We start from the raw sequence: 27,993 nt of genomic DNA, 5'->3' as shown, positions 1-27,993 counted from the left end.
CTCTGAAGTGGAGACTGAAACAGCAGAAGCCCAGCCAGAAGCTCTCAGTGAGGAAGAACCATCTTTAATAACACCTCGTTGATCATCAGGAAAGAGGCATTTGCTGATAGACTACAAACCACCTGACCAGGCAGTATATGAAATAGGAAAAAGTCCAAGGGCCAAAAGATGCAGATGGCCCTGATGCCCAAGGAGCGAGGGAGATCTCTCAGCCTTGGAAGGGGAGGGCCGTGATAACCCTCAGAATCTGCATGGGAAATCATTAATTGACCTCCTAGTTGGCCTCGTTGAATACAAGCTCCCTTGGTAATTAGCCAAGGAGGTGGATTTGTACCCTGAGCCCTGTGTAAAGTGAGACCCTGAGAAGGTCCACTAACCATGTAGTCCCGATTGGGACCTGCTGTGTTAACCACAGGTTTGTGGTTATTGTTCATTTCATTTTGTGCAATAAAAGCAGGGTTTCTTCCCAGCTGACTCCTGGGGTTATTATATTTAGCAAAAATGTATCCTGTTCACAAAATATCTAAATGAACATTATTAACATCTCAAAATGGCCAGCACTGAAATTGCAGTAATTATTATGCTTTCTCCATCGATTGTGTTGAACTCTGAGGTGCTTTAATGTAGTCAAAGAAAAAAAATCTCTGGTCCAGAACAAAGTGACTGCAGCCACCGTGAACAATCCCAATCAACCCGAGGCTCAGCACTGCCGAACCTTTCATTTTCCACCTTAATTACACAGTTGCTGCTGAATGCAACTGTCATCATTCTGTCACAAAGATACTGCGGGATGTGTGGAGTTCAGTGAACGCCAACACCAGACCTGCCCAGGAAAAGAAAGAGGAAATCAGCAGAAAACAGGCAAGAGCAGGAGAAGTGTCAAACAAAGCACAAAGACAGCCTCGTATCTCAATACGGGCTCTTTTATTTTGCCCTAGTACAAACAGGCCTGTCATTTTCCTGTTGCTGTTCAAGTCTTCTTAATTGCCACAGCATCATATTTCCATGTAGTAATCCAAGCTTTAAGTTCATCCACCTGACTTATCATACTCCTTGCGTTAAAACAGACACACCTCAGACCATCTGTCCTGTCATGTTTTGTACATCCTCTCTGTGTTTTATTTCTCTTAGCCTTACTGGACCCATTCAGTGAGTTCTCCACAGTCTCTGTACTGTGGCTCTTTTTGATTTTTGTCTTTGATTTCTGTGCCTTCCACTGTTTCCCTTACTGCCTTTTGTTTCTGTCCACATTTTACTTCCCTCTGACACATTACCTCTCCCTGCCACATTACCTCTCCCTGCCACATTAGTTTAAACCCCCTCCAACAGCACCAGCAAACACTCCCCCAGCACATTAGTTCCAGTCCTGCCCAGATGCAGACCATCCAATTTTTATTGGTCCCACCTCCCACAGAACTGGTTCCAATGTTTCAGGAATTTGAATCCCTCCCTCTTGCACCATCTCTCAAGCCACATATTCATCTTAGCTGTATGACATTTCTCTTCTGACTAGCACATGGTCGCAATCCTGAGATTACTACCTTTGAGGTCCTATTTTTTAATTTAATTCCGAACTCCGTAAATTCTACTTGTAGGACTTCATCCTGTCTTTTTTTGCTTAGATTGTTGGTGCCCACATGCACCACAACAGCTGGCTGTTCACCCTTCTCCTCCAGAATGCCCTGCAGCCGCTCCAAGATGTCCTTGACCCTGGCACCAGGGAGGCAACGTACCATCCTGGAGTCTCGCTTGCGTCTGCAGGAACTCCTGTCTATTCCCCTCACAATTGAATCTCCTATAACCATAGCTCTGCCACTCTATTTTTTGCCTACTGTGCAGCAGAGCCAGCCACAGTGAAATGAACCTGCTGCTGCCACCTTCCCCTGGTGAGCCATTTCCCCCAACACTATCCAAAATGGTATATCTGTTTTGGAGGAAGATGACCACAGGGAACCCCTGCCTTCCAACTCTTCCTCTGTCTGGTGGTCATCTATTCCCTATCTCCCTCTGTAATCTTTATCTTCAGTGAGTGACCAACTCACTGAATGTGCTATCCACATATTCCTCAGCATTGCGGATGCTCCAAAATGAATCCAACCGCAGCATCAGAGCCGCCAATGGGTCCAACAGGAGCTGCAGTTGGACGCACTTTCGCACATCAAGGAGCCAGGGACACCAGAGGGGGTCCCTAAATTTCCACAAAAGGAGCATGATATGCGTCCGGGATCTCCTGCCATGACTTAACCCTTAAGTTAACAAAGTTACCTGCAATGCAAGAGGAAAATAAAGAGAAAAAAGAAAGAAAAAAACTACTTACTAGTCACCAGCCAATCATTTACCTGCTGGCTGTGACATCAGGCTTCGATTTCTTTCTACTTCTCACTTACCCTCGAGTCTCCCACATAGGTCTGTCTCTCCGCTCCTCCTGAAGATGAGCACCTCTTTCCCCTCAGCACCAAATTCCTGATACCCTCAGTCTGGCTGAATCTCACTCCGGCCGCAGTCTCTCTCCCACTGGCTTGCGCAAGCTCACTGTGGAGACAGAAACAGAGCTAACACTTTAAGAGTGAGAGGGGATCTGATAGAAACCTATAAAATTCCAACAGGGTTAGACAAAATAGATTTAGTAAGAATGTTCCCAATGGTGGGGGAGTCTGGAGCTAGAGGGTCATAGTTTGAGGACAAGGGGTACACCTTTAAGAACTGAGGTGAGGAGAAATTTCTTCACCCCGAGGGTGGTGAATGTGTGGAATTCATTCCCACAGAAAGTAGTTGAGGTTAAGACGTTGTGTGATTCCAAGGAAAAATTAGCTCTTGGGGCTAAAGGGATCAGGGGATATGGGGGGGAAGGGGAGATCAGGATATTGAATTTGGTGATCAGCCATGAACAAAATGAATGGTGGAGCAGACTCCAAGGGCCGAATGGCCTCATGCTGCTTCTATTTTCTATGTTTCTGAGTTCAAGCACAAAATGCCTCATCTCTTTTCCAGAACTGCTGAGTTTTTCCAGCAATTTGTTTTTATTTCAGACCAGTCTGCAGTATTGCAAGGAATGAGAACTCAGCCTACGTTAAATGGTGGATGTGGTAGTGTGCAGTCCGTCACAGGTCAATGACCAGTCCAGACCCAATGAGCACGAGCCTGGCCAACCTGGAAGTGAGAATGAACATTCCTGGACTAGAGGATTCAGTCAGAGTCACGGTGTTAGGAGGAAACCTACATTAGTTGTGCTGTTAAACCCTTCTCAGTATATAGTTCATGTCATCAATAATTCCTTTCATAAGAACATAAGAAATAGGAGCAGGAGTAGGCCATCTAGCCCTTCGAGCCTGCCCCGCCATTCAATAAGATCATGGCTGATCTGTCGTGGCTCAGTTCCACTTTCCCGCCCTCTCCCCATAACCCTTAATCCCCTCTCTTATCAAAAACCCATCAACCCGCGTCTTAAAAATATTTAGCGAGGCAGCCTCCACCACTTCAACGGGCAGAGAATTCCAGAGATTCACCACCCTTTGAGTGAAGAAGTTCCTCCTCAACTCCGTTCTAAACCGCCCCCCCTTTATCCTGAGGCTGTGCCCTCTAGTCCTACTGTCCTTTCTCAGCGGGAAGAGCCTCTCCACCTCTATCCTATCCATTCCATTCAACATCTTATACGTCTCAATGAGATCTCCCCTCATTCTTCTAAACTCTAACGAGTACAAGCCTAGTTTATTCAGCCTCTCCTCATAGTTCAACCCCCTCAACTCCGGAATCAGCCTAGTAAACCTCCTCTGCACTCCCTCCGAGGCCAAAATATCCTTGCGTCAGTGCGGCGACCAAAACTGCACACAGTACTCCAGCTGCGGGCTCACCAGTGCCCTGTACAGCTGCAGCAAGACCTCCCTACTTTTATATTCAATCCCCCTCGCTATGAAGGCCAGCATCCCATTCACCTTCCTGACCACCTGCTGCACCTGCAGGCTGGGTTTTTGCGACTCATGCACAAGGACCCCGAGGTCCCTCTGCACCGTCGCATGCTGCAGTTTTTTGCCACATAAGTAATAGTCCTTCCTGCCATTATTCCTACAAAGTGGACAACCTCACAGTTGCCAACATTAAATTCCATTTGCCAGTTCCTGGCCCATTCGCCCAGCCTATCTAGATCCTTCAGCAGACGCTCCACACCCTCCGCACAATTTGCCGTTCCACCAATCTTGGTGTCATCAGCAAATTTTGACCCATACACTCGGTTCCCTCCTCCAGATCATCTATATACATGGTGAATAGCTGAGGCCCCAGCACCGACCCCTGGGGCACTCCACTAGTCACCAACCGCCAATCTGAATAGCACCCATTGACCCCCACTCTCTGCCTCCTATTTGACAGCCAATCTTCTATCCACGCTAACATCCTACCCCCAACTCCATGCCCCCTGACCTTCTGCAATAACCTCTTGTGAGGCACCTTGTCAAACGCCTTCTGAAAATCAAGAAACACCACATCCACTGGCTCTCCTCTATCCACCGCCCGAGACACATCCTCATAGAACTCCAATAAATTTGTCAGACACGACTTCCCCTTAACGAAACCGTGCTGCGTCTGCTCTACCAAACAATTCTCCTCAAGATGCCTCGCTATTTTCTCCTTGATCACGGATTCTAACATTTTACCTACCACAGACGTTAAACTAACCGGCCTATAATTCCCCGCCTTTTGCCTGGCACTCTTCTTAAACAACGGCATAACATTAACCGTTTTCCAATCCTCCGGCACTTCCCCGGAATCCAGCGACGTCTGGAAAATAACCACCAAGGCATCCACTATCACCTCCGCCATTTCTTTCAGAACCCTTGGATGCATTCCATCCGGTCCTGGGGACTTGTCCACAATCAGCCCCTCCAGTCTGTCGAGCACCGCCTCTCTAGTAACAGTAATGTCATTAAGACCCTCCAGTCCTACCACCTTTCCATCGCTAACACCCGGCAAATTATTCACGTCCTCCTCCGTGAACACAGAAACAAAAAAGTTATTCAGTACCTTAGTCATATCCCCATCCCCTACCACTAGGTCCCCTCTCTCATCCTCTGAAGGACCAACATTCACCCTAGCCAGCCTCTTCCTTTTTATATATTTATAAAAACTCTTGCTATCCTTTTTTATATTAAGTGCTAGCCCAGCTTCATAGTTTCTCCTACCCTCCTTTATCAACTTCTTTGTCAATTTTTGTTGACATTTAAACCTCTCCCAATCCTCTTCTCGCCCACTACTCTTAGCTACTCTAAATTCCTCCGCTTTTAATTTAACACTTTCCTTCACCTCCTTCGTTATCCACGGCTTATTACCTCTCCTCCTACGGTCCTTTTTGACCATCGGAATAAATTTCTCCTGAGCACCAAGAAAGATCTCCTTAAAGATCCGCCACTGCTCCTCAGCAGACCCTCCCTCCAACGCGCTCCCCAGTCAACATTCACCAATTCTTCTCTCATCCTACCGTACTCCCCTCTATTCAAACAAAGGACGAGGGTCCGGGAACCCACTTTGTCCTCCTCCATCTGCACCAGAAACTCCACCATACAATGATCACTCTCTCTAAGAGGATCCTTCACCGCAAGGTCCCTAATTCTACCTGCCTCATTACATAGCACCAGATCCAAGATAGCTCGCTCCCTCGTCGGCCCCAACACACACTGTTCCAGGAAACTATCCCGGCAGCATTCCAAGAACTCCTCCTCGAGCCCACCGCGTCCAACATGGGTCGACCAATCAATATGCAGATTGAAATGCCCCATAACTACGGCCGTCCCATTCCTGCACGCCGCACTTATTTGCGTGTTAACAGCCCGCCCCACCTCCAGATCATTATTCGGGGGCCTATAGACGACACCCACCAGCGTCTTCCTCCCTTTGCTGTTCCTAATCTCCACCCACAACGATTCCACTTTCTGCTCTTTGGCTCCAGTATCATCCCTTGCTACCACCTTGATGCTATCCTTAATCAGCAGAGCTACGCCACCCCCTCTTTCCTCCTGCCTATCCTTCCTAAACACTTGAGACCCCTGGACATTCAGCTCCCAGTCCCTGTCACCTTGCAGCCACGTCTCTGTAGTGGCCACCAGATCGTATCCATTTGTGTTGATCTGCGCCACCAGCTCATCCACTTTATTCCGAATGCTTCGTGCATTCAGATAAAGCGCTTTCATCCCAGCCTTCACCTGGACCCTATTTGCCGTAACGCCACCAACCATACTCATGCTCCCTACTCCCTCTATTATTGGGACATCCTCGGCCTCTTCCCTTACCTGTACCCAATCCTTAACTTTAGACCTCGTAACGTCACCTACCCTCGCACCCTCCCCCCCCCTAATTAGTTTAAAGCCCTGTCCACAGTCGTCTTTACTCGATTCGCCAGCACTCTGGTCCCAGCACGGTTCAGACCAACCCCATCCCGCCCGAACAGGTCCCACCTACCCCAATACTGATGCCAATGCCCCATAAATTCAAACCCATTCCTCCCACACCAATCCCTGAGCCACCCATTCACTTCCTTAATCCTGTCAACCCTACGCCCGTCTGCACTCGGTTCAGGCAGTAGCCCAGAGATGACCACCTTGTCGGTTCTACTTTTTAATTCTATTCCCAGCTTTTCATACTCCCTCCCCAGATCCTCAGTCCGCACTTTGCCTACGTCGCCGACACCCACATGTACCACAACGACCGGATTCTTTCAATTAACTATTAGCCACATCTATGCATCTCAAGTTATGACAGCTAGTCTCACCAGAGATCATGGATCCTGACACTGGAGAGGGGCCTGTTTTGGGGCCCAGTGCCTGTGAATCACCACTAAAACTCCTTTCCTCCTGATTGTGAGAATCTCTCCCAGAATCAATGAAACTACAGCCATTCCGACTCCTCGCTCAGAGCTTTTGTTACATTTGTTCCCTGACTATAATGCTATTTAATGTATCAAAGAAGATTTGTCAATATGTTCTCTTGAGGTATCAGGAGTTTTATACTGAGATTTAATCATCTTCCTACAGCATCACTGTTACTACAAGGGTTCCATCAGAAGACTCCCTGGATCCCAGGTCTCTGCAAGCATCTGCTCAGGACTCAGGTAACAAGACTGACAGTTAATTCTCAGTTTGCTGTAATATTCACATTTGTAACTTATAGCCTGTTAATTCAGTTGGGGAAAGGGATGTGTTTTATTTGGAGTTAGCTTTCTCCTCTGAGGATTGAGGATTTAAAAAAAATTATTCACATCATATAAATCCACATCCGATATGTCAGAGCCTTTTAAAAGCCAGTTGTTAACAATTCAGGACAAGAATGTCCCTGTAAAAATGAAGGATAAAAATGGCAAGATTTGGGAACCCTGGATGACGAGAGATTGTGAGCTTAGTGAAAAGGAAGAAGGAGGCATACATAAATTTCAGGAAATTGAAAACGGATAAGGCTCTTGAGGAATACAAAGATAGCAGGAAAGAGCTTAAACAGGGACTTACTTGGGCAAAAAAGGGGCTATGAAATGTCCTTGGCTGGCAGAATTAAGGAGAAACCCAAGGCTTTTTATACGTATATAAGGAGGAAGAGGGTAGCTAAGGAAAGGGTAGGTCCACTCAAGGACAGTGGAGGGAATTTGTGTGTGGAGCCAGATGAGGTGGTTGATGTCCTTAACAAATACTTTGCATCATTATTCACAAAGGAGAAGGATGTAGTGGATGATGCATGGTGAGTGTAGAAAGGAGGATGTTGACATGTTCGGACGTCTTGAGATAAAAAGAGAGGAAGTATTGGAGGTTTTAAAAACCATTAAGATGGACAAGTCCCCGGGGTAAGATAGGGTCTATACTCAGAGAAGCGAAGGAAAAAAATTGCTGAGACCTTGGCCAAAATCTTTATATCCTCTTTAGCCACGGTCGAAATACCAGAGGATTGGAAATTGGCCAACATTGTTCCTCTGTTTAAGAAGAGCAGAAGTGACAATCTGGGAAATAACAGCCTGTGGGCCTCACAACAGTGGTGGAGAAATTATTGGAGAAGATTCTCAGAGACAGAATGTACTCACATCTGGAAGAGAATAGGCTTATTAGCAATAGCATGGTTTTGTGAAGGGGAGGTCGTGTCTCACAATCTTGATTGAGTTCTTTGACGAAATGACAAAAGAAATTGACCAAGGCAGGGCAGTGGATGTTGTATCCATGGACTTTAGTAAAGCCTTCAGGAAGGTTCCTCTGGTCTGATACAGAAGGTGAAGTCATGTGGGATCCGAGGTGAGCTGGTAAGATGGATGCAAAACTGGCTTGGGCTTAAAAAGCAGAGAGTAGAAGAATACTTTTCTACTGGAGGTCTGTGACAAGCGGTGTTCCACAAAGATTCGTGCTGAGGCTTTTGATGTTTGTAATATATATAAATGCTTTTGAGGAAAATGTGGGTCTGATTCGTAAATTTGCAGATGATGCAAAAGTTGGGGGAATAGCGGATAGTGAGGAGGATTGTCAGAGGGTACAGCAGGAGACCTGGGCCGAAAAGTTGCAGATGGAATTTAACCCAGACAAATGTGAGGTAATGTGATTTGGAAGGTCCATTGAAGAAGGAAGGTACACAGTAAATGGTAGAGCCCTTAGAATTATTAGCATACAGAGGGATCGACATGTACAGATCCACAGATTCCTGAAGGTGGCAACTCAGGTGGACATGGTGGTCAAGAAGGTGTATTGCATGCTGGCCTTCATCGGTCGGGGCATTGAGTATAGGAATTGGAAAATCATATTGCAGCTGTATAAGACTTTGGTTAGGCCGCATTTGGAGTATTGTGTGCAATTCTGGTCACCACACTACCGGAAGGATGTTGATGCATTGGAAAGGGTGCAGAAGAGATTTACCAGGATGTTGCCTGGTTTGGAAGATATGGACTATGAAGAAAGGTTGAACAAACTTGGGTTGTTTTTATTGGTGTGTCAGAGGATGAGGGGGAGCCTGATAGAGGTTTACAAGATTATGACAGGCTTGGATAGAATGGATGGAGTCTTTTTCCTAGGGTTGAAGGGTCAATCACTTGGGGCATAGGTAGAAAGTGAGAGGGGAAAAGTTTAAAAGGGATGTAAGGGGCAAGTTTTTCACACAGAGGGTGGTGAATGTCTGGAATGCGCTTCTGGAGGAAATGGTGGAAGCAGTAGAGTCTATAACAATGTTCAAGAGGCATCTGGGTAAATACATGAATAGGTCAGGAATAGAGGGATATGGACCACATAGAGGCAAGAAAGTGTTAGATTAGAGAGACATCTGTGTTGGCACAGAGTTGGTGGGCCAAAGGGCCTGTTCCTGAGCTGTACTGTTCTTTGTGAGCATTTAAGTGTCAACCACATTGCTATAGGTCTGGAGTCACATGTAGACCAGACCAGGTAAGGATGGCAGATTTCCACCTAAAGAACCTTTGTGAAGCAGATGGGCTTTTATGACAATCAACAATGGTTTCATGATCATCATTCGATTTTTAACTCCAGATTTTTAGTGAATTCAAATTTTGTTATCTGGTGTGGTGAGATTTGAACCTGGCTCCCCAGAGCATTATCCTGGGTCGATTGGACTACTAGTCCAGTGACAATACCACTACACCATGCATGCTTTGAACACGTTCCAAAAGCATTTCCTCCTGGGAGCATTGTGCTTTGATGGTGTTCTGAGGGGAGTGGTTGGTTCAGTTGTCTCAGTCAATGGATGATATATATGTCCTGCTCATTCGCAGCGTGCTGCCAGATTGCCTTTCTTTTTCTGGGGTTGGGAGAATCTTGAAGGGGAGAGCGCTGATTGTATTTGTCAAGTTTCATGATTGATCTGCAATCGATTATTCAAATCTCTGAATTATATGGATGTATTGATGGGCCAGAGGGCCATTGCTGCTGCCCCCTGAACCATAACCTTTGTCCTGGGTTTAAGGTACCACTCCATACACTCGGTCGAATGCTGAGCTGGAAGCAATGATAAACATCATTGTCTATGTCTTCCTTTATCAGATTGGGAGCTGCTTTGATAAGGAAAATGATGTACGTTTCCAGGATCTCACCATTGATCTTAATCTGTGTGGGGGTGGGGTGGGGGGGGTGTGTGGGTAGCACGGGAGGATTTTCACAAGAACATATGAACACAAGAAATAGGATCATGTCTCAAGAGATCAGGCGTTTCCACAGACTCATGGGAGAGCCTGGTTTGTGACCAGTCAGAATGAGAAGGCTCACACGGGAAGGCAGCAGACATATTGACAGTCTTTGTTGGCAACGTGCAGAAGCAAAGTTGAAGATGTCGGAGGAAGTGTACAACCTCAAACTGGATGGCCAGCTAGTGAAGCTTGATCCACCATTCAACGTTATCATGGCTGACCTTAGGGGCTTCAGCTACACTTTCCCACTCACTCCCCATGTTCCTGGATTCCCTAAAAGACCAAAAATAATTCCATAAGATGTAGGAACACAAGTGGGTCATTCAGCTCATCAATTCTGCTCCACTGTTTAATATCAAAACTGATTCAATGCAAGCTTCAACACCATTTGCCTGCCTTATCCTCATAATCCTTGATTTCCTTACTGATTAAAAATCTGTCTATCTCAGCCTTGAACAACCTTAACGACCCAGCCTCTACAGCCCTCTGTGGGAAAGAATTCCACAGATTCACTACCCTCTGAGATAAGAAATCCCTTCTCATGCCACCCTTGGGGTGGCACAGTGGCACAATGGTTAGCACTCCTGCTTCACAGCTCTCGAGACCTGGGTTCGATTCCTGGCTTGGGTCACTGTCTGTGTGAGTTTGCACATTCTCCTCGTGTCTGCGCGGGTTTCCTTCGGGTGCTCCGATTTCCTTCCACAGTCCAAAGATGTGCGAGTTAGGTTGATTGGCCATGCTAAATTTTCCCCTTAGTGTACTGAGATGAGTGGCTTAGCGGGTAAAATATATAGGGATATTGGGGTAGGACCTGGGTGGGATTGTGGTCGTGCAGACTCAATGGGCCAAATGGCCTCTTTTTGCACTGTAGGGTTTCTATGATTTCTCATCTCTGTCTTCAATGGCAATCCCTTACTTCGAGATTGTGCCCTTTGGTCCCAGGCTCTCCTCCAAAGTAAAACAACCTCTCAACATCTACCCTATCAAACTCACTGAGAGTCCGATGTGTCTCAATAAGGTCGCCTCTCATTTTCTACTTAAATAATATTCAGCTCCTTCAAAGTATAAATCTTCACATTTTTGTACATTATATTCCATCTGTCAAGTTTTTGCTCACTCACTTAACCTGTCCATATCCCTCAGCATACTGTTTGTGCCTTCCCACCTAATTTTGCCAGTAGTACTTCCAAGTGGTGAACATATATTGTAAATCTGTCTCTTCCAGACTTTAATGTGTTCAATTCTAGAACTACCCTCTGTGGCAGAGAATTCCAAATATTCATAACTCTCTCAGTGACATGATTTCTCCTCATCTCAGTCCTGCGTGATCAGACCTTTATCTTGAGACTGTGCCTGTGTTTGAAATTCCCCGATCAATAAAAGCAAAAAGCAATCTCTTATCGAGTCTCTTGAGAATCTTTCAATGGGATCACCTGTCATTCTTCTAAATATTGGAGAATGTGAACTCAATTTATTCAGTTTCTCATCTCAGGACGAACCCTTCATGCCTGGGACCAAAACAGTGAATCTTCTTTGTACCCCCTCCAGTGTATCTTTCCTGGAAATCTGGTGTTATGTAATGAGGCGGGTAGAATCAGGGACCTTGTGGTGAAGGATCCTCTTGGGGAGAGTGATCATTGTACGGTGGAGTTTCTGGTGCAGATGGAGGAGGACAAAGTGGGTTCCCGGACACGCGTCCTTTGTTTGAACAGAGGGGAGTACGGTAGGATGAGAGAGGAATTGGCGAATGTGGACTGGGGGAGCACGTTGGAAGGTAGGTCTGCTGAGGAGCAGTGGAGGATTTTTAAGGAGATCTTTCTTGGTGCTCAGCAGAAATTTATTCCGATGGTCAAAAAGGACCGTAGGAGGAGAGGTAATAAGCCGTGGATAACGAAGGAGGTGAAGGAAAGTGTTAAACTAAAAGCGGGGGCGTTTAGAGTAGCTAAGAGTAGTGGGCGAGAAGAGGATTGGGAGAGGTTTAAACGTCAACAAAGATTGACAAAGAAATTGATAAAGAAGGGTAGGAGAAACTATGAAGCTGGGCTAGCGCTTAATATAAAAAAGGATAGCAAGAGTTTTTATAAGTATATAAAAAGGAAGAGGCTGGCTAGGGTGAACGTTGGACCCTTAGAGGATGAGAAGGGGGACTTAGTGGTAGGGGATGGGGAAATGGCTGAGGTCTTGAATAACTTTTTTGTTTCGGTCTTCACGGAGGAGGACGTGAATAATTTGCCAGGTGTTAGAGACAGAAAGGTGGTAGGACTGGAGGGTCTCAATGACATTACTGTTACTAGAGAGGCGGCGCTCGACAGACTGGAGGGGCTGATTGTGGACAAGTCCCCAGGACCGGATGGAATGCATCCGAGGGTTCTGAAAGAAATGGCAGAGGTGATAGTGGATGCCTTGGTGGTTATTTTCCAGACGTCGCTGGATTCCGGGGAAGTGCCGGAAGATTGGAAAACGGCTAATGTTACGCCGTTGTTTAAGAAGGGTGCCAAGAAAAAGGCGGGGAATTATAGGCCAGTTAGTTTAACGTCTGTTGTAGGTAAAATGTTAGAATCCGTCATCAAGGAGGAAATAGCGAGGCATCTTGAGGGGAATTGCTTGATAGAGCAGACGCAGCACGGTTTCATTGAGGGGAAGTCGTGTCTGACGAATTTACTGGAGTTCTATGAGGATGTGTCTCGGGCGGTGGATAGAGGAGAGCCGGTGGATGTGGTCTTTCTTGATTTTCAGAAGGCGTTTGACAAGGTACCTCACAAGAGGTTATTGCAGAAGGTCGAGGGACATGGAGTTGGGGGTAGTGTGTTAGCGTGGATAGAGGACTGGTTGTCAAATAGGAGGCAGAGAGTGGGGGTCAATGGGTGCTATTTGGATTGGCAGTTGGTGACTAGTGGAATGCCTCAGGGGTCGGTGCTGGGGCCTCAGCTATTTACCATTTATATAGATGATCTGGAGGAGGGAACCGAGTGTATGGTGTCGAAATTTGCTGATGACACCAAGATTGGTGGAACGGCAAATTGCGCAGAGGGTGTGGAGAGTCTGCAGAAGGATCTAGATAGGCTGGGTGAATGGGCCAGGAAATGGCAAATGGAATTTAATGTTGGCAAGTGCGAGGTGGTCCACTTTGGTAGGAATAATGGTAGGAAGGATTATTACTTACGTGGAGAAAAACTGCAGCAGGTGACGGTGCAGAGGGACCTCGGGGTCCTTGTGCATGAGTCGCAAAAACCCAGCTTGCAGGTGCAGCAGGTGGTCAGGAAGGCGAATGGGATGCTGGCCTTCATAGCGAGGGGGATTGAATATAAAAGTAGGGAGGTCTTGCTGCGGCTATATAGGGCATTGGTGAGGGCGCAGCTGGTGTACTGTGTGCAGTTTTGGTCGCCGTACTTACGCAAGGATATTTTGGCCTTGGAGGGTGTGCAGAGGAGGTTTACTAGGCTGATGCTGGAGTTGAGGGGGTTGAGCTATGAGGAGAGGCTGAATAAACTAGGCTTGTACTCGTTAGAGTTTAGAAGAATGAGCGGAGATCTCATTGAGACGTATAAGATGATGAATGGGATGGATAGGATAGAGGCAGAGAGACTCTTCCTGCTCAGAAAGGACAGTAGGACTAGGGGGCACAGCCTCAAGATAAAGGGGGGGCGGTTTAGAACGGAGTTGAGGAGGAACTTCTTCACTCAAAGGGTGGTGAATCTCTGGAATTCTCTGCCCGTTGAAGTGGTGGAGGCTACCTCGCTAAATATTTTTAAGACGCGGGTTGATGGGTTTTTGATAAGAGAGGGGATTAAGGGTTATGGGGAGAGGACGGGAATGTGGAACTGAGCCACGACAGATCAGCCATGATCTTATTGAATGGCGGGGCAGGCTAGAAGGGCCAGATGGCCTACTCCTGCTCCTATTTCTTATGTTCTTATGTTCTAAATGTGGAGACCAAAACTGTACACATTATTTCAGATGTGATCTCGCCAAAGCCCTGTGCAATTGCAGCAAGCTTCTTTATTCCTGTATTATGTAATGTCCCTTGCATTAAAGGCTAATATGCCATTTGCAATCCCAATTGCTTGCTGTACCTTTTTTCATCATTCTTTCATGGGATGTAAAGTGATAAGAGATGGGAGGGGCCATTGAATGTGCCATCAAGTGGCACTTACTCAGCAATGACCTGCTTACTGGTGCTCTGTTTGGGCTCTAGCAGGGTCAGTGAGCTCCTGACCTCATTATAGCCTTTGTCCAAAAAAGTACTGAGGTGAGGTGAGAGTGACAGCCCTTGACATCAAGGCCACATTTGACTGAGTGTGGCATCAAGGAGCCCAGCAAAACTGGAATCAATGGGAATTGAGGGAAATTCTCTGCTGATTGGAGTCACACCTGGTTGTGATAGTGGACGATCACTCACCTTGGTTCCAAGTGCAAGTAACATTTGCATCACACAAGTGCCAGGAAATGATCATCCCAACAAGAAAGGATTCAACTACCTCGTCATAACATTCACCACTGAATCCTCCCACTATCAACATCCTGGGGATTACCATTGACCAGAAACTGAACTGGAATAGTCATATAATAAATATTGTGGCTACTAGACCAGAGTAAGAAGTCTCACAACACTTGGTTAAAGTTGCGAAAAAGACGACATGCATTCCAATCATTATTCTGTAAATTAAGTTTGTGTCTTTATATATCCTGTTTGTGATTAGAGTTCCCACTCGCCTGATAAAGGGGCAGCCAGCGCTCCAAAAGCTAGTGGCTTTTGCCACCAAATAAAACTGTTGGATTTTAACCTGGTGTTGTGAGACTTCTTACTATGTTTACCCCAGTCCAACGCTGGCATCTCCACATCATGACTACCAGAGCACTCCAGAGGCTGGGAACCCTGCAGCGAGGAACTCCCCTCCTGACTCGCCAAAGCTAGCCCACCATCACAGCACAAGTCAGGAGTGTGATGGAATACTCCCTGCTTGCCTGGATAGGTGCAGCTCCAATAACTCCAAGAAGTTTGACACCATCCAGGACGAAGCAGCCGGCATAATTGCCACCTCTTCCACAAACATCCAATCCCTCCGCTAACGACAAATAGTGGCAGCTGTGTGTAAAAGATGCACTGCAAGAACTCACCAAGGTTCCTTAGGTAACACCTTCCAAACCCATGACCACAACCATCTAGAAGGACACGAGCAGTAAATACATGGGAACACCACTACCTGGAAGTTCCTCTCCAAGACACGCACCATCCTGACTTAGACCATTCCTTCACTTTGCTGGGTCAGAATCCTAGAACTCCCTCCCTAACAGCACTGTGGAAGTACCTACACCACAAGAAGTGCTTTGGTTCAAGAAGGCTGGTCACCATCATCTTCTCAAGGGCAATTAGGAATGGGCAATAAAAGCTGGTCTAGTCAGCGACACCCACATCCTTTGAATCAAATGAATATTGAGAAATGTTTGAGAAATGATTTATTCCGCAGAGCGAGTTATTCCTTTTGGAAATACAGATTTGCCTCTCTTTCACCAGGGTAAGGGTGTTTTCTCTCTGTTTCTCTCCTCCAGCGCTCAGATTATTTTCAGTAATCAAATTTACATCATTGAACATCTTAAGGGAGATGAAGTTGGCCGTCATTTGTTATACAGATTCGAAGATCTCCCCCCAGAATCAAGTAGCTTTGGAGTCAGAACTGTCCATCAGAAACTAATTGACACTCATCAGTCTGATCGTTCACGGAGGGTGAGTAATCAGCAGTACAATAACTAAAAGAAAGAACCAATTAATTCTAAAATTGTGGCATGTAAACAATCTTATCGACCCAGCAAGCTGAACAGGTAGCACCCCCTCCAATCAAGGAAAATGTCCAAATCATATTGATGTGCCATGTTCTCATTCCCTTTTTCTTTATCTACCTATCTAATCTAAACGAGATCACACAGACTGCTAAGTAAAGCAAAAGAACATGCGATTGTAGGTCATGTCTTGAGATGGATAGAAAGCTGGTTAGCGGATAGCGATAAATGAATCTTTCTCTGATTGGTAGGCATTACCGAAAGATGTGCTGGTTAGGTGCATTGGCCATGCTAAATTCTCTGTCAGTGTACCCGAACAGGCACTGGCTTGTGGTGACTAGCGAATTTTTACAGTCACTTAATTGCAGTTTTAATGTAAGCTGATTTATGACACTAATAATAAACTTTAAACTAGTGGGGTACCGCAGGAATCTGTACCTGGACCCCAGTTGTTCACATTCTATATTAATGATTTGAAAGAGGGAACTAAATGTATTATCTCCAAATTTGCAGGCTATATAAAGTTGGGTGGAAGGGTGAGCTGTGAGGAGGGTACAGAGATGCTTCAGGGTAATTCAGATAGGCTGAGTGTAGCTGTATGCAAGGCAGATGCAGTATAATTTGGTAAATGTGAGGTTATCCTCCTTGATAGCAATAATAGAAAGGCAGATTATTATTCAAATGGGTGTAAATTGAGAGAGGTGGATACTCAGCGAGACCTTGGTGTCCCCATGCATCAGTCGCTGAAAGTAAGCATGCAGGTACAGCAGGCAGTAAATGAGGCAAATGGTATGTTGGCCTTCATAGTGAAAGGAATAGAGTATAGGGATAGGGATGTTTTGCTGCAATTGTATAGGGCATTGGTGAGGCCACACCTGGAGTATTGTATGCAGTTTTGGTGTCCTTATCTGAGGAAGGATGTCCTTGCTGTAGAAGGAGTACAGTGAAGGTTTACCAGGCTGATTCCTGGGATGGCAAGTCTGTCATTTGAGGAGAGATTAAGTCAGTTAGGATCATATTCACTGAAGTTTGGAAGAGTGAGAGGGGAATCTCATAGAAACTTATAAAATTCTAACAGGGTTAGAAAGGGTGAATTCAGAAAGAATGTTCCCAATGGTGGGGACGTCCAGAACTAGGGGGCCATAGTTTGAGGATAAGGGGTAAATCTTTTAGAACTGAAGTGAGGAGAAATTTCTTTACCCAGAGGCTGGTGAATGTGTGGAATTCATTCCCACAGAAAGTAGTTGAGGCCAAAATCTCATCTGATTTCAGAAAGAAATTAGGCAGCTCTTATGGCTAAAGGGATGATGGGATATGGCAGAAGTGGGTTATCAGGATACTGAATTTAATGATCAAAGATAATCAAAATGAGTTGTGGAACAAGCTTGAATGGTCTTCTGCTTCTAGTTTCAATATTTACTTTGCTTTGGAATCAACAACGAGTTCTGGAAGTGAATTCTACAACCTCGATTCACTGCGTGAGGTATTTTTTTACATTCTTAGTCATTGCCTGGCATTTGTGAGGCGTGATTGTTACTTCACTTATCAGCCTAAGCCTGAATGCAGTCCAAGTCTTAGTGAATGCAGGTATGGACTATTTCATAGAGTCATAGAGGTTTACTGCATGGAAACAGACCATTCGGCCCAACTTGTTCATGCCACCCTTTTATAACCCCTAAGCTAGTCCCAATTGCCCACATTTGGCCCATATCCCTCTTACCCATGTAACTGTCTAAACACTTTTTAAAAGACAAAATTGTTCCCGCCTCTGCTATTGCCTCTGGCACTTGTTCCAGACACTCACCACCCTCTGTGTGAAAAAATTGCCCCTCTGAACCGTTTTGTACCTCTTCCCTCTCACCTTAAACCTATGCCCTCTAGTTTTAGATCCCCTACCTTTGGGAAAAGATATTGACTATCTCGCTGATCTGTGCCCCTCATTATTTTATAGACTTCGATAAGATCACCCCGAAGCCTTCTACACTCCAGAGAAAAAAGCTCCAGTCTATCCAGCCTCTCCTTATAATGCAAACCATCAAATACTGATAACATCCCCTAGTATTTTCTGCACTCTTTCTAGTTTAATAATATCCTTTCTATAATAGGGTGACAATAACTGTATGCAGTATTCCAAGTGTGGCCCTACCAATGTCTTGTACAACTTCAATAAGACGTCCCAACTCCTGTATTCAATGTTCTGACCAATGAGACCAAGCATGCTGAATGATTTCTTCACCACCCTGTAGTGTACCCCTAGATCTCTTTATTCTGAAACTCTCCTCGCATTCTACAATTAACTGAATAAGTTCTGCCCTGGTTCGATCGGCCAAAATGCATCACCTCACATTTGTCTAAATTAAACTCCATCTGCCATTCATCAACCCACTGGCCCAATTGATCAAGATCCCTTTGCAATCCTAGATATCCTTCTTCACTGTCCACTATGGCACCAATCTTGGTGTTATCTGCAAACCTACTAACCATGCCTCCTAAATTGTCATCCAAATCATTAATATAAATGACAAATAACAGTGGACCCAGCACTGATCTCTGAGGCACACCACTGGTCACAGGCCTCCAGTTTGAAAAACAACCCTCTACAACCACCCTCTGTCTTCTGTCATCAAGCCAATTTTGTATCCATTTGGCTACCTCACCCTGGATCCTGTGAGATTTAACCTCATGCAACAACCTACCATGCGGTACCTTGTCAAAGGTCTTGCTAAAGTCCATGTAGACAAATCAGCTGCACTGTCCTCATCTACCTTCTTGGTTACCCCTTCAAAAAAACACGATTTTCCACTCACAAAGCCATGCTGACTGTCCCTAACCAATCCCTGCATCTCTAAATGCCTGTGGATCCTGTCTCTCAAAATACTTTCCAACAGTTTACCCACCACAGATGCGAGGCTCACTGGCCTGTAGTTTCCAGGCTTTTCCCTGTAGCCGTTTTTAAACAAAGGCACAACATTTGCCACCCTCCAATCTTCAGACACCTCACCTGTGACTATCAATGATTCAAATATCTCTGCTAGGGCACCCGCAATTTCCTCCCTAGTCATCCATGGTGTCCTGGGATACACTTCATCAGGTTCCGGGGATTTGGCTTTAAGACTTCCAGGACCTCCTTCTCTGTAATATGTACACACCTCAAGACATCACTATTCATTTCAAGTTCCCTAACATCGATGCTTTTCCCAACAGTAAAAGCTGATGAGAAATATTCATTTAGGACCTCACCCATCTCTTGTGGATATGCACATAGACAACCTTGTTGATTCTTAAGAGGCCCTACTCTCTCCCTAGTTACTCTTTTGCCTTTTATGTATTTGTAGAAACTCCTTGGATTCTCCTTTGCCTTATCTGCCAAAACAATCTCGTATCCCCTTTTTGCCCTCCGGATTCCTCTCTTAACCCTACTCCTACACCCCCTATACTCTTCAAGGGATCCACTTGATCCCAGATGCCTATGCATGTCATGTGCCTCCTTACTCTTCTTGACCAGGGCCTCAATATTCCGAGTCACCCAGGGTTCCCTACTACTGCCAGCCTTGCCCTTCACTCTAAGGGAAACGTGCTCACCGTGAATCCTGGTTTCAGCAATGATTAGGGCTGAACATCAGCAAACACACCACCTTTGACCTTTTGATGGAAGCTGAAGCTGGTTGGGCCCAAGACGCAACAGGGACTTCAGTAAAGCTTTTGACAAGGACCCACATGGGAGGGTGATCAAGAAGGATCATGGGACCATGGAATCCAGGGCAGTTTGGTAAATTGGATCCAAAATTGGCTTAGTAGCAGGAAGCAGAGGGTATTGGTCAAAGGTGTTCGTGGTGTGCCACTGGGATTGGTGCTGGGTCCTGTAATAAGTCCTTGGAGGTAGAAGTCCCTTCACTAAAATCCCTTTATTTGCAATTCTGACAACAGCACATAGAGTACTTTCAGTTCGCAATCTACTCTAGGAGTCCCAGAGGAACTGACACTCCTGGGTCAAATGGGCAGAGTACAGGCAGAGGGAATTTAATACTGAAAAGTGTGAGGTGATGCATTTTGGGAGGATTTGATTTGATTTACTATTGTCACATTTTTAAAGTTTATTTATTCATGTCACAAGTAAGCTCATATTCACACTGCATTGAAGCTAGTGTGAAAATTTTTTTGTCATCACACTCTGGTGCCTGTTTAGGTACACTGAGGGAAAATTTAGCATGGCCAATGTACCTAACCAGAATGTGGGAGGAAACCAGAGCACCTGAAGGTTCTACACACACATGAGGAGAAGGTGCAGATCACCAACAACCTGACAGTGACCCAAGCCGGGAATTGAACCTGTGTCCCTGGTGCTGTGAGGCAGCAGTGCTAACCACTGTGCCACCATACTGTCATCATGTATCAGTATAGTAAAAAGGATTATTTCTTGCATGCTGTACAGGCAAGCATACCACTTGTAGAATACTGAAGGGTAAAGGAAAGGAGAGAGTGCAGAATGTAGTGTTATAGTCATGGCTAGGGGGTAGAGAAAGATCAGCTTAATGTAAGGTAGGGCCATTCAAAAATCTGACAGTAGCAGGGAAGAATCTGTTCTTGAGTCGGTTGGTACGTGACCTCAGACTTTTGTATCTTTCTCCCAAAGGAAGAAAATGGAAGAGAGAATGTCCGGGGTGTATGGGGCCCTTGATTATGCTGGCTGATTTTCCGAGGCAATGGAAAGTGTCGACAGTGTCAATGGATGGGAGGCTGGTTTGTGTGATGGACTGGGCTACATTCACAACCTTATGTGATTTCTTACGGTCTTGGTCAGAGCAGGCTGTGATAAATCCAGAAAGAATGCTTTCTATGGTGCATCTGTAAAAATTGGTGAGAGTCGTAGCGGACATGTCAAACTTCCTTAGCCTCCTGAGAAAGTAGGCGTTCTTAACTATAGTGTTGGTGTGAAGGGACCAGTTGTTGGTGATTTGGACACCTAGAAACTTGAAGCTCTTGACCATTTCCACTTCATCCATGTTGATGGAGACAGGTTCATGCCCTCCACTATCCTTCCTGAAGTTGATGATAATCTCCTTCATTTTGTTGACATCGAAGGAGAGTTCACCAGATTCCCTATTTCTTTCCGGTACTCTGATCATTGTTTGAGATCCAGCCCTCTACGGTGGTGTGAAAATCAAGTTGAAGGGAATTTGGCCACACAGTCATGAGTATCAGGAACTGTATAAAACACTTGTTAGGACCAACAAGGCAAGGAAATATACAATGAATGGTAGGATATCAGTAAGTACTGAGGACCGCAGGGACCTTGGTTACATGTCTAAAGATCTCTAAAGGCACAGGACAGGTAAATAAGGTGGTTAAGAAGGCATATGGGATATTTCCTTTATTAGTTGAGGCATAGAGGTTCAAGCAAGGAGGTTATGACATAGGTGTATAAAACACTCGTTAGGCCGCAGCTAGAGTATTGTGTGCTGTTTTGGTCAGCTTTTAATAGGAAGGATGTGATTGTACTGAGCATAAGAACATAAGAAATAGGAGCAGGAGTAGGCCATCTAGCCCCTCGAGCCTTCCCCGCCATTCAATAAGATCATGGCTGATCTGTCGTGGCTCAGTTCCACATTCCCGCCCTCTCCCCATAACCCTTAATCCCCTTGCCTACCAAAAACCTATCTACCGGCGTCTTAAAATTATTGAACGAGGCAGCCTCCACCACTTCAATGGGCAGAGAATTCCAGAGATTCACCACCCTTTGAGTGAAGAAGTTCCTCCTCAACTCCGTTCTAAACTGCCCCCCCTTTATCCTGAGGCTGTGCCCTCTAGTCCTACTGTCCTTTCTCAGCGGGAAGAGCCTCTCCACCTCTATCCTATCCATTCCATTCAACATCTTATACGTCTCAATGAGATCTCCCCTCATTCTTCTAAACTCTAACGAGTACAAGCCTAGTTTATTCAGCCTCTCCTCATAGTTCAACCCCCTCAACTCCGGAATCAGCCTAGTAAACCTCCTCTGCACTCCCTCCGAGGCCAAAATATCCTTGCGGCAGTGCGGCGACCAAAACTGCACACAGTACTCCAGCTGCGGGCTCACCAGTGCCCTGTACAGCTGCAGCAAGACCTCCCTACTTTTATATTCAATCCCCCTCGCTATGAAGGCCAGCATCCCATTCACCTTCCTGACCACCTGCTGCACCTGCAAGCTGGGTTTTTGCGACTCATGTACAAGGACCCCGAGGTCCCTCTGCACCGTCGCATGCTGCAGTTTTTTGCCACATAAGTAATAGTCCTTCCTGCCATTATTCCTACAAAGTGGACAACCTCACAGTTGCCAACATTAAATTCCATTTGCCAGTTCCTGGCCCATTCGCCCAGCCTATCTAGATCCTTCAGCAGACTCTCCACACCCTCCGCACAATTTGCCGTTCCACCAATCTTGGTGTCATCAGCAAATTTTGACCCATACACTCGGTTCCCTCCTCCAGATCATCTATATACATGGTGAATAGCTGAGGCCCCAGCACCGACCCCTGGGGCACTCCACTAGTCACCAACCGCCAATCTGAATAGCACCCATTGACCCCCACTCTCTGCCTCCTATTTGACAGCCAATCCTCTATCCACGCTAACATCCTACCCCCAACTCCATGCCCCCTGACCTTCTGCAATAACCTCTTGTGAGGCACCTTGTCAAACGCCTTCTGAAAATCAAGAAACACCACATCCACTGGCTCTCCTCTATCCACTGCCCGAGACACATCCTCATAGAACTCCAATAAATTTGTCAGACACGACTTCCCCTTAACGAAACCGTGCTGCGTCTGCTCTACCAAACAATTCTCCTCAAGATGCCTCGCTATTTTCTCCTTGATCACGGATTCTAACATTTTTCCTACAACAGACGTTAAACTAACCGGCCTATAATTCCCCGCCTTTGCCTGCCACCCTTCTTAAACAACGGCGTAACATTAGCCGTTTTCCAATCTTCCGGCACTTCCCCGGAATCCAGCGAGGTTTGGAAAATAATCACCAAGGCATCCACTATCACCTCCGCCATTTCCTTCAGAACCCTTGGATGCATTCCATCCGGTCCTGGGGACTTGTCCACAATCAGTCCCTCCAGTCTGTCGAGCACCGCCTCTCTAGTAACAATAATGTCATTGAGACCCTCCACTCCTACCATCTTTCCATCGCTAACACCCGGCAAATTATTCACGTCCTCCTCCGTGAAGACTGAAACAAAAAAGTTATTCAGGGCATCAGCCATTTCCCCATCCCCTACCACTAAGTCCCCCCTCTCATCCTCTAAGGGTCCAACGTTGACCCGAGCCAGCCTCTTCCTTTTTATGTATTTATAAAAACTCTTGCTATCCTTTTTTATATTAAGCGCTAGCCCAGCTTCATAGTTTATCCTACCCTGCTTTATCAGCTTCTTTGTCATTCTTTGTTGACATTTAAACCTCTCCCAATCCTCTTCTCACCCACTACCCTTAGCTACTCTAAACGCATCCGCTTTTAATTTAACACTTTCCTTCACCTCCTTTGTTATCCAAGGCTGATTACCTCTCCTCCTACGATCCTTTTTAACCACCGGAATAAATTTCTGCTGAGCACCAAGAAAGATCTCCTTAAAAATCCTCCACTGTTCCTCAGCAGACTTACCATCCAACACACTCCCCCAGTCAACATTCACCAATTCCCCTCTCATCCTACCGTACTCCCCTCTGTTCAAACAAAGGACACATGTCCGGGAACCCACTTTCTCCTCCTCCATCTGCATCAGAATCTCCACCATACAATGATCACTCTTCCCAAGAGGATCCTTCACCACAAGGTCCCTAATTCTACCCGCCTCATTACATAACACCAGATCCAAGATAGCTCGCTCCCTCGTCGGCTCCAACACACACTGTTCGAGGAAACTATCCCGACAGCATTCCAAGAACTCCTCCTCAAGCCCACCGCGTCCAACATGCGTCAACCAATCAATGTGTAGATTGAAATCCCCCATAATTATCGCCGTCCCATTCCTGCACGCCACATTTATTTGTGCGTTAACAGCCCTACCCACCTCTAGATCATTATTCGGGGGCCTATAAACGACACCCACCAGCGTCTTCCTCCCTTTGCTGTTCCTAATCTCCACCCACAATGATTCCACATTCTGCTCTTTGGTTCCTATATCATCCCTTACTACCACCCTGATGCTATCCTTAATCAGCAGAGCTACGCTGCCCCCCCCCTCTTTTTCCTCCTTCCTATCCTTCCTAAACACTTGATACCCCTGGACATTCAGCTCCCAGTCCCTGTCACCTTGCAGCCACGCCTCTGTAATGGCCACCAGATCATATCCATTTGTGCTGATCTGCGCCACCAGCTCCTCCACTTTATTCCGAATGCTTCGTGCATTCAGATAAAGTGCCTTCATCTCAGCCTTCACCTGTACCCTATTTGCCAGAACGCCACCAACCATACTCACGCCCCCTACTCCTTTTATTATTGGGACATCCTTGGCCTCCTCCCTTACCTGCACCCTCTCCTTTACTTTAGACCCCGTAATGTCACCTACCCTCGTACCCTCCCCCCACCAATTAGTTTAAAGCCCTAACTACAGTCCTATTTACATGATTAGCCAGGACTCTGGTCCCAGCACGGTTCAGACCAACCCCATCCCACCTAAACAGGTCCCACCTACCCCAATACTGATGCCAATGCCCCATAAATTCAAACCCATTCCTCCCACACCAATCCCTGAGCCACCCATTCACTTCCTTAATCTTATTAACCTTACGCCCGTCTGCACTCGGTTCAGGCAGTAGTCCGGAGATAACCACCTTGTCGGTTCTACTTTTTACTTCCATTCCCAGTTTTTCATACTCCCTCTCCAGATCCTCAGTTCGCATTTTGCCTACGTCGTTGGCACCCACATGTACCACAATGACCAGATTCTCACCCTCCTACTCCAGGTTCCTCTGCAGCCCAGATGTGACATCCTGGACCCGAGCACCAGGCAGACAACACACCCTTCTGTGCACTTTGTCATTGTGACAAAGGACCGTGTCAATACCCTTCACCCCACTGTCCCCACTTACTACTATGTTCCTTTTCACCTTCTCTTTGCCTATGACCTGTGTCTGCATCACTGTACCGTGTGCAGTTTGCTCACCAAGCTCACCGCCCTCGTTCTTGTCCACACTGGAAGCAAGAACCTCAAACCTGTTATGCAGATTGAGAGGCTGAGGCATTTGGTCCCCACCCTCCTTCCTCCGCTCCCCACCCTCCTTCCACTCCGCAGCCCCCTCCTGTTCCTGACCCTTAGAGAGGGTGCAGAGGAGATTTAGCAGAATGTTGCCTGGAATGGAGCGTTTCAGCTATGAAGAGAGGCTCATTAGGTTGGGCTTGCTTTCCTTTGAGAAGAGAAAGCTGAGGAGGGACCTGATTGAGGTGTACAAAATTATGAGGGACATGCACAGGGCAGATTGGAAGAAACTTGACCCTTTAGTAGAGGGGTCAATAACCAGGGGGAATAATTTTAAGGTAAGGAGCAGGAGATTTGAGGAAAGCTTTTCCACCCAGAGGATGATAGGAATCTGGAACTCACTGCCTGAAAGATGGTAGAGGTGGGAACCCTCACAGCATTTAAGAAGCATTTAGATGAGCACTTGAAACACCATAGTGTACAAGGCTAGGGACCAAGTGCTGGTAAATGGGATTAGAATAGATAGGCGCTCAATGGCTGGTACAGACACAATGGGCCAAAGGATCTCTTTCTGTGCTATAAAACACTCTGACTTGGAGGAATTCCTGTAGGGATGAATTGATTGACCAAAAACCACAACCATCTTCCTTGGTTCAACAATTGAAAAAATGTTTCCTGATTCTCAAGTCTTGATGTCGAGGGCAGTCACTCTCACCTCACCACTTTGCTCAGCTCTTTTGTCCATGTTCCATGCTGGAACCCGATGAGTGTTTCTTAGCAGCTTATTGTTGTTTAAGAGCTGTTCTATGAACTCAATTCTCCCCAGTGCTTTGCTGGTGATTGAGAGTCGATGTCTTTATTGGCTGGGTTGGAATCATCCTGTTTTTATGGACAGGAAATACGGACAATTTTTCACCATGTTAGGGAGAAGCAAGTGTTGCAGCTGTAAAGTTGAGCTTGGCTCGGGTTGTGGCTCACAAAATCACAAAATTGTTACATTTGGCCCATCATGTCTGCACTGGCCCTCTGAATGACTTAGTGCTATTTCCCTACCTTTTATTCTTACTCCTGCACATTGTTTTAATTCAAATAATCCATCAGATGCCCTCGAGTGCCTTGATTGAACCTGCCTCCACCACACTTCCAGCCAGTGCATTCAACTCAACCGATTAATTTGCAGAATGAACATCACTGCCTAGGCTCACATTTAGTGCCCATTCCTAATTGCCTTTGAGTGGAGTTTCAGAGGGTGTTTCAGAGTGGGTGAGGATGAGGTCGAGTATTTTTTGCCTCTCACTGCAAGTTCCTCTTTAGCTCCAAGCAGATATCCTGAACCCTAGCACCAGGCAGACAACACAGCCCTCTGGATTCTTGGCTGCAGAAAAGAGTGTCATTTCTCCCGAACTATCCTGTTCCCTTCTATCCCAATATTCTTTTTAACTCCTCACTTGAGTGGCTTCCTTCACCGTGGTTGTTCTGCATTCTAGGTCTGTACAGTTTGCAAGAAATAATGCTTTTCACTGTATACTGATACACGATGGCAGGTTCTAGACTCCCTAACATCCACACAGTAGCCCTTGCTCTTATACATTCAAGCAGGTTGTTTAATTTAAGTTTAAATTTGAGGCTCCTTTACTCCCACCTTCTCGATCCCCTTCCCTGCTTGTCTCACGGACTGGCCCCCTTTCTCCAAATACTGATCAAATCAGACAATACTAACCTAAGGGGTGTGACTTCCTTCTGGAATGAAATGTCCAGGTAACTGTTTCCCTCCCTGAGCATCAGCATTGTCTGCAGCTCAGCCTCCAGCCTATTAACTCTGAGCTCAATCTTCTCCAGCTCCAGATACTCACTGCAGATGTGGCTGCCATGGACTGCAATGTCACTCACATGCTGCAGCTGTGACACGTCTGTATTGTGTTAACTAAACAGTTATTTTAAAATTAGTTTCTAGTTCCCCTCCTCACCAAAGTCCCAGCTTGACCTTTTGTGTATCCAAAGCAACAGCCAGAACAGACCAAGCGCTGTCTGTGTGGAGTTTGCACATTCTCCTCGTGTCTGTGTGGGTTTCTTCTGGGTGCTCTGATTTCCTCCCACAGTCCAAAGATGTGCGGGTTAGGTTGAGTGGCCATGCTAAAATTGTCCCTTAGTATCCTGGGATGTGTAGGTGAGAGGGATTAGTGGATAAATGTGCAGGGATATGGGGATAGAGCCTGGGTGGGATTGTGTGTCGGTGCAGACTCGATGGGCCGAAGGTCCTGTTTCTGCACTGTAAGGTTCTATGATTCTATGATTCTAAACAGTACTAAGGAATCCCTGGCTTTATACTTTCTGAAAAACAAAGGGACATAGTGTTACAATTCAGGTCAGAAGTGTTTCATAAAGTCTGCCTGGTTCATAAGTTTTGCACTGTGAATTTGGCTAGGGTGAGCATGAGATGTTTTACTTCGGGTATGATTCAACTGACCCACTAGGGAGCTTTTACCAAACATAGTTTATTTAAGAATTCACATAACATATAGCAATAACTTTTACCAATTACAAACAAGAAAAAACAACCATAATATTGTATAATCCTTAACAACAATAACCAACAAACCTCCTGAAACAAAACAAAACAAGTATAACACAGAAAATGCTCACATGGAGCTAGAACTTAGTCCTTTGGTTGGAGAACTGAAACACTGACTTCCCAGCCTTGTAACTTTCAGCACCCCTCTTGATACATACACAGCTTGAATTCAGGACAGCTTCCCACAACACCAGGAGAGAGAGAGATTTTAGGTACTAACTAGCAAACCAGGTGCGGTCTAACCAAACTGCTTTCCAATTGAAGCAAGACATCACTACTCCTATACTCAAATCCTCTTCTGATAAAGGCTAACATTTCACA

At 45.9% G+C, this 27,993-nt stretch overlaps 1 protein-coding gene across 1 annotated transcript in view; it reads left to right on the top strand.

Annotated features, from left to right (window-relative positions):
• LOC145348492 (disintegrin and metalloproteinase domain-containing protein 8-like) overlaps positions 1-27,993 on the top strand; it is a 120,812-nt gene that overhangs the window by 23,541 nt on the left and 69,278 nt on the right. The window contains exons 3-4 of the mRNA XM_080196683.1: positions 7,020-7,096; positions 15,692-15,866. Coding sequence (XP_080052809.1) covers positions 7,020-7,096; positions 15,692-15,866 — 252 coding nt within the window. The remainder of the gene's footprint in view (positions 1-7,019; positions 7,097-15,691; positions 15,867-27,993) is intronic.

This window comes from Carcharhinus amblyrhynchos, chromosome 1 (assembly GCF_965287045.1).
Source record: "Carcharhinus amblyrhynchos chromosome 1, sCarAmb.v2.hapA, whole genome shotgun sequence".
In the NCBI taxonomy this organism is placed as follows: Eukaryota; Metazoa; Chordata; class Chondrichthyes; order Carcharhiniformes; family Carcharhinidae; genus Carcharhinus; species Carcharhinus amblyrhynchos.
This window is presented reverse-complemented; position numbering and strand designations above follow the sequence as displayed.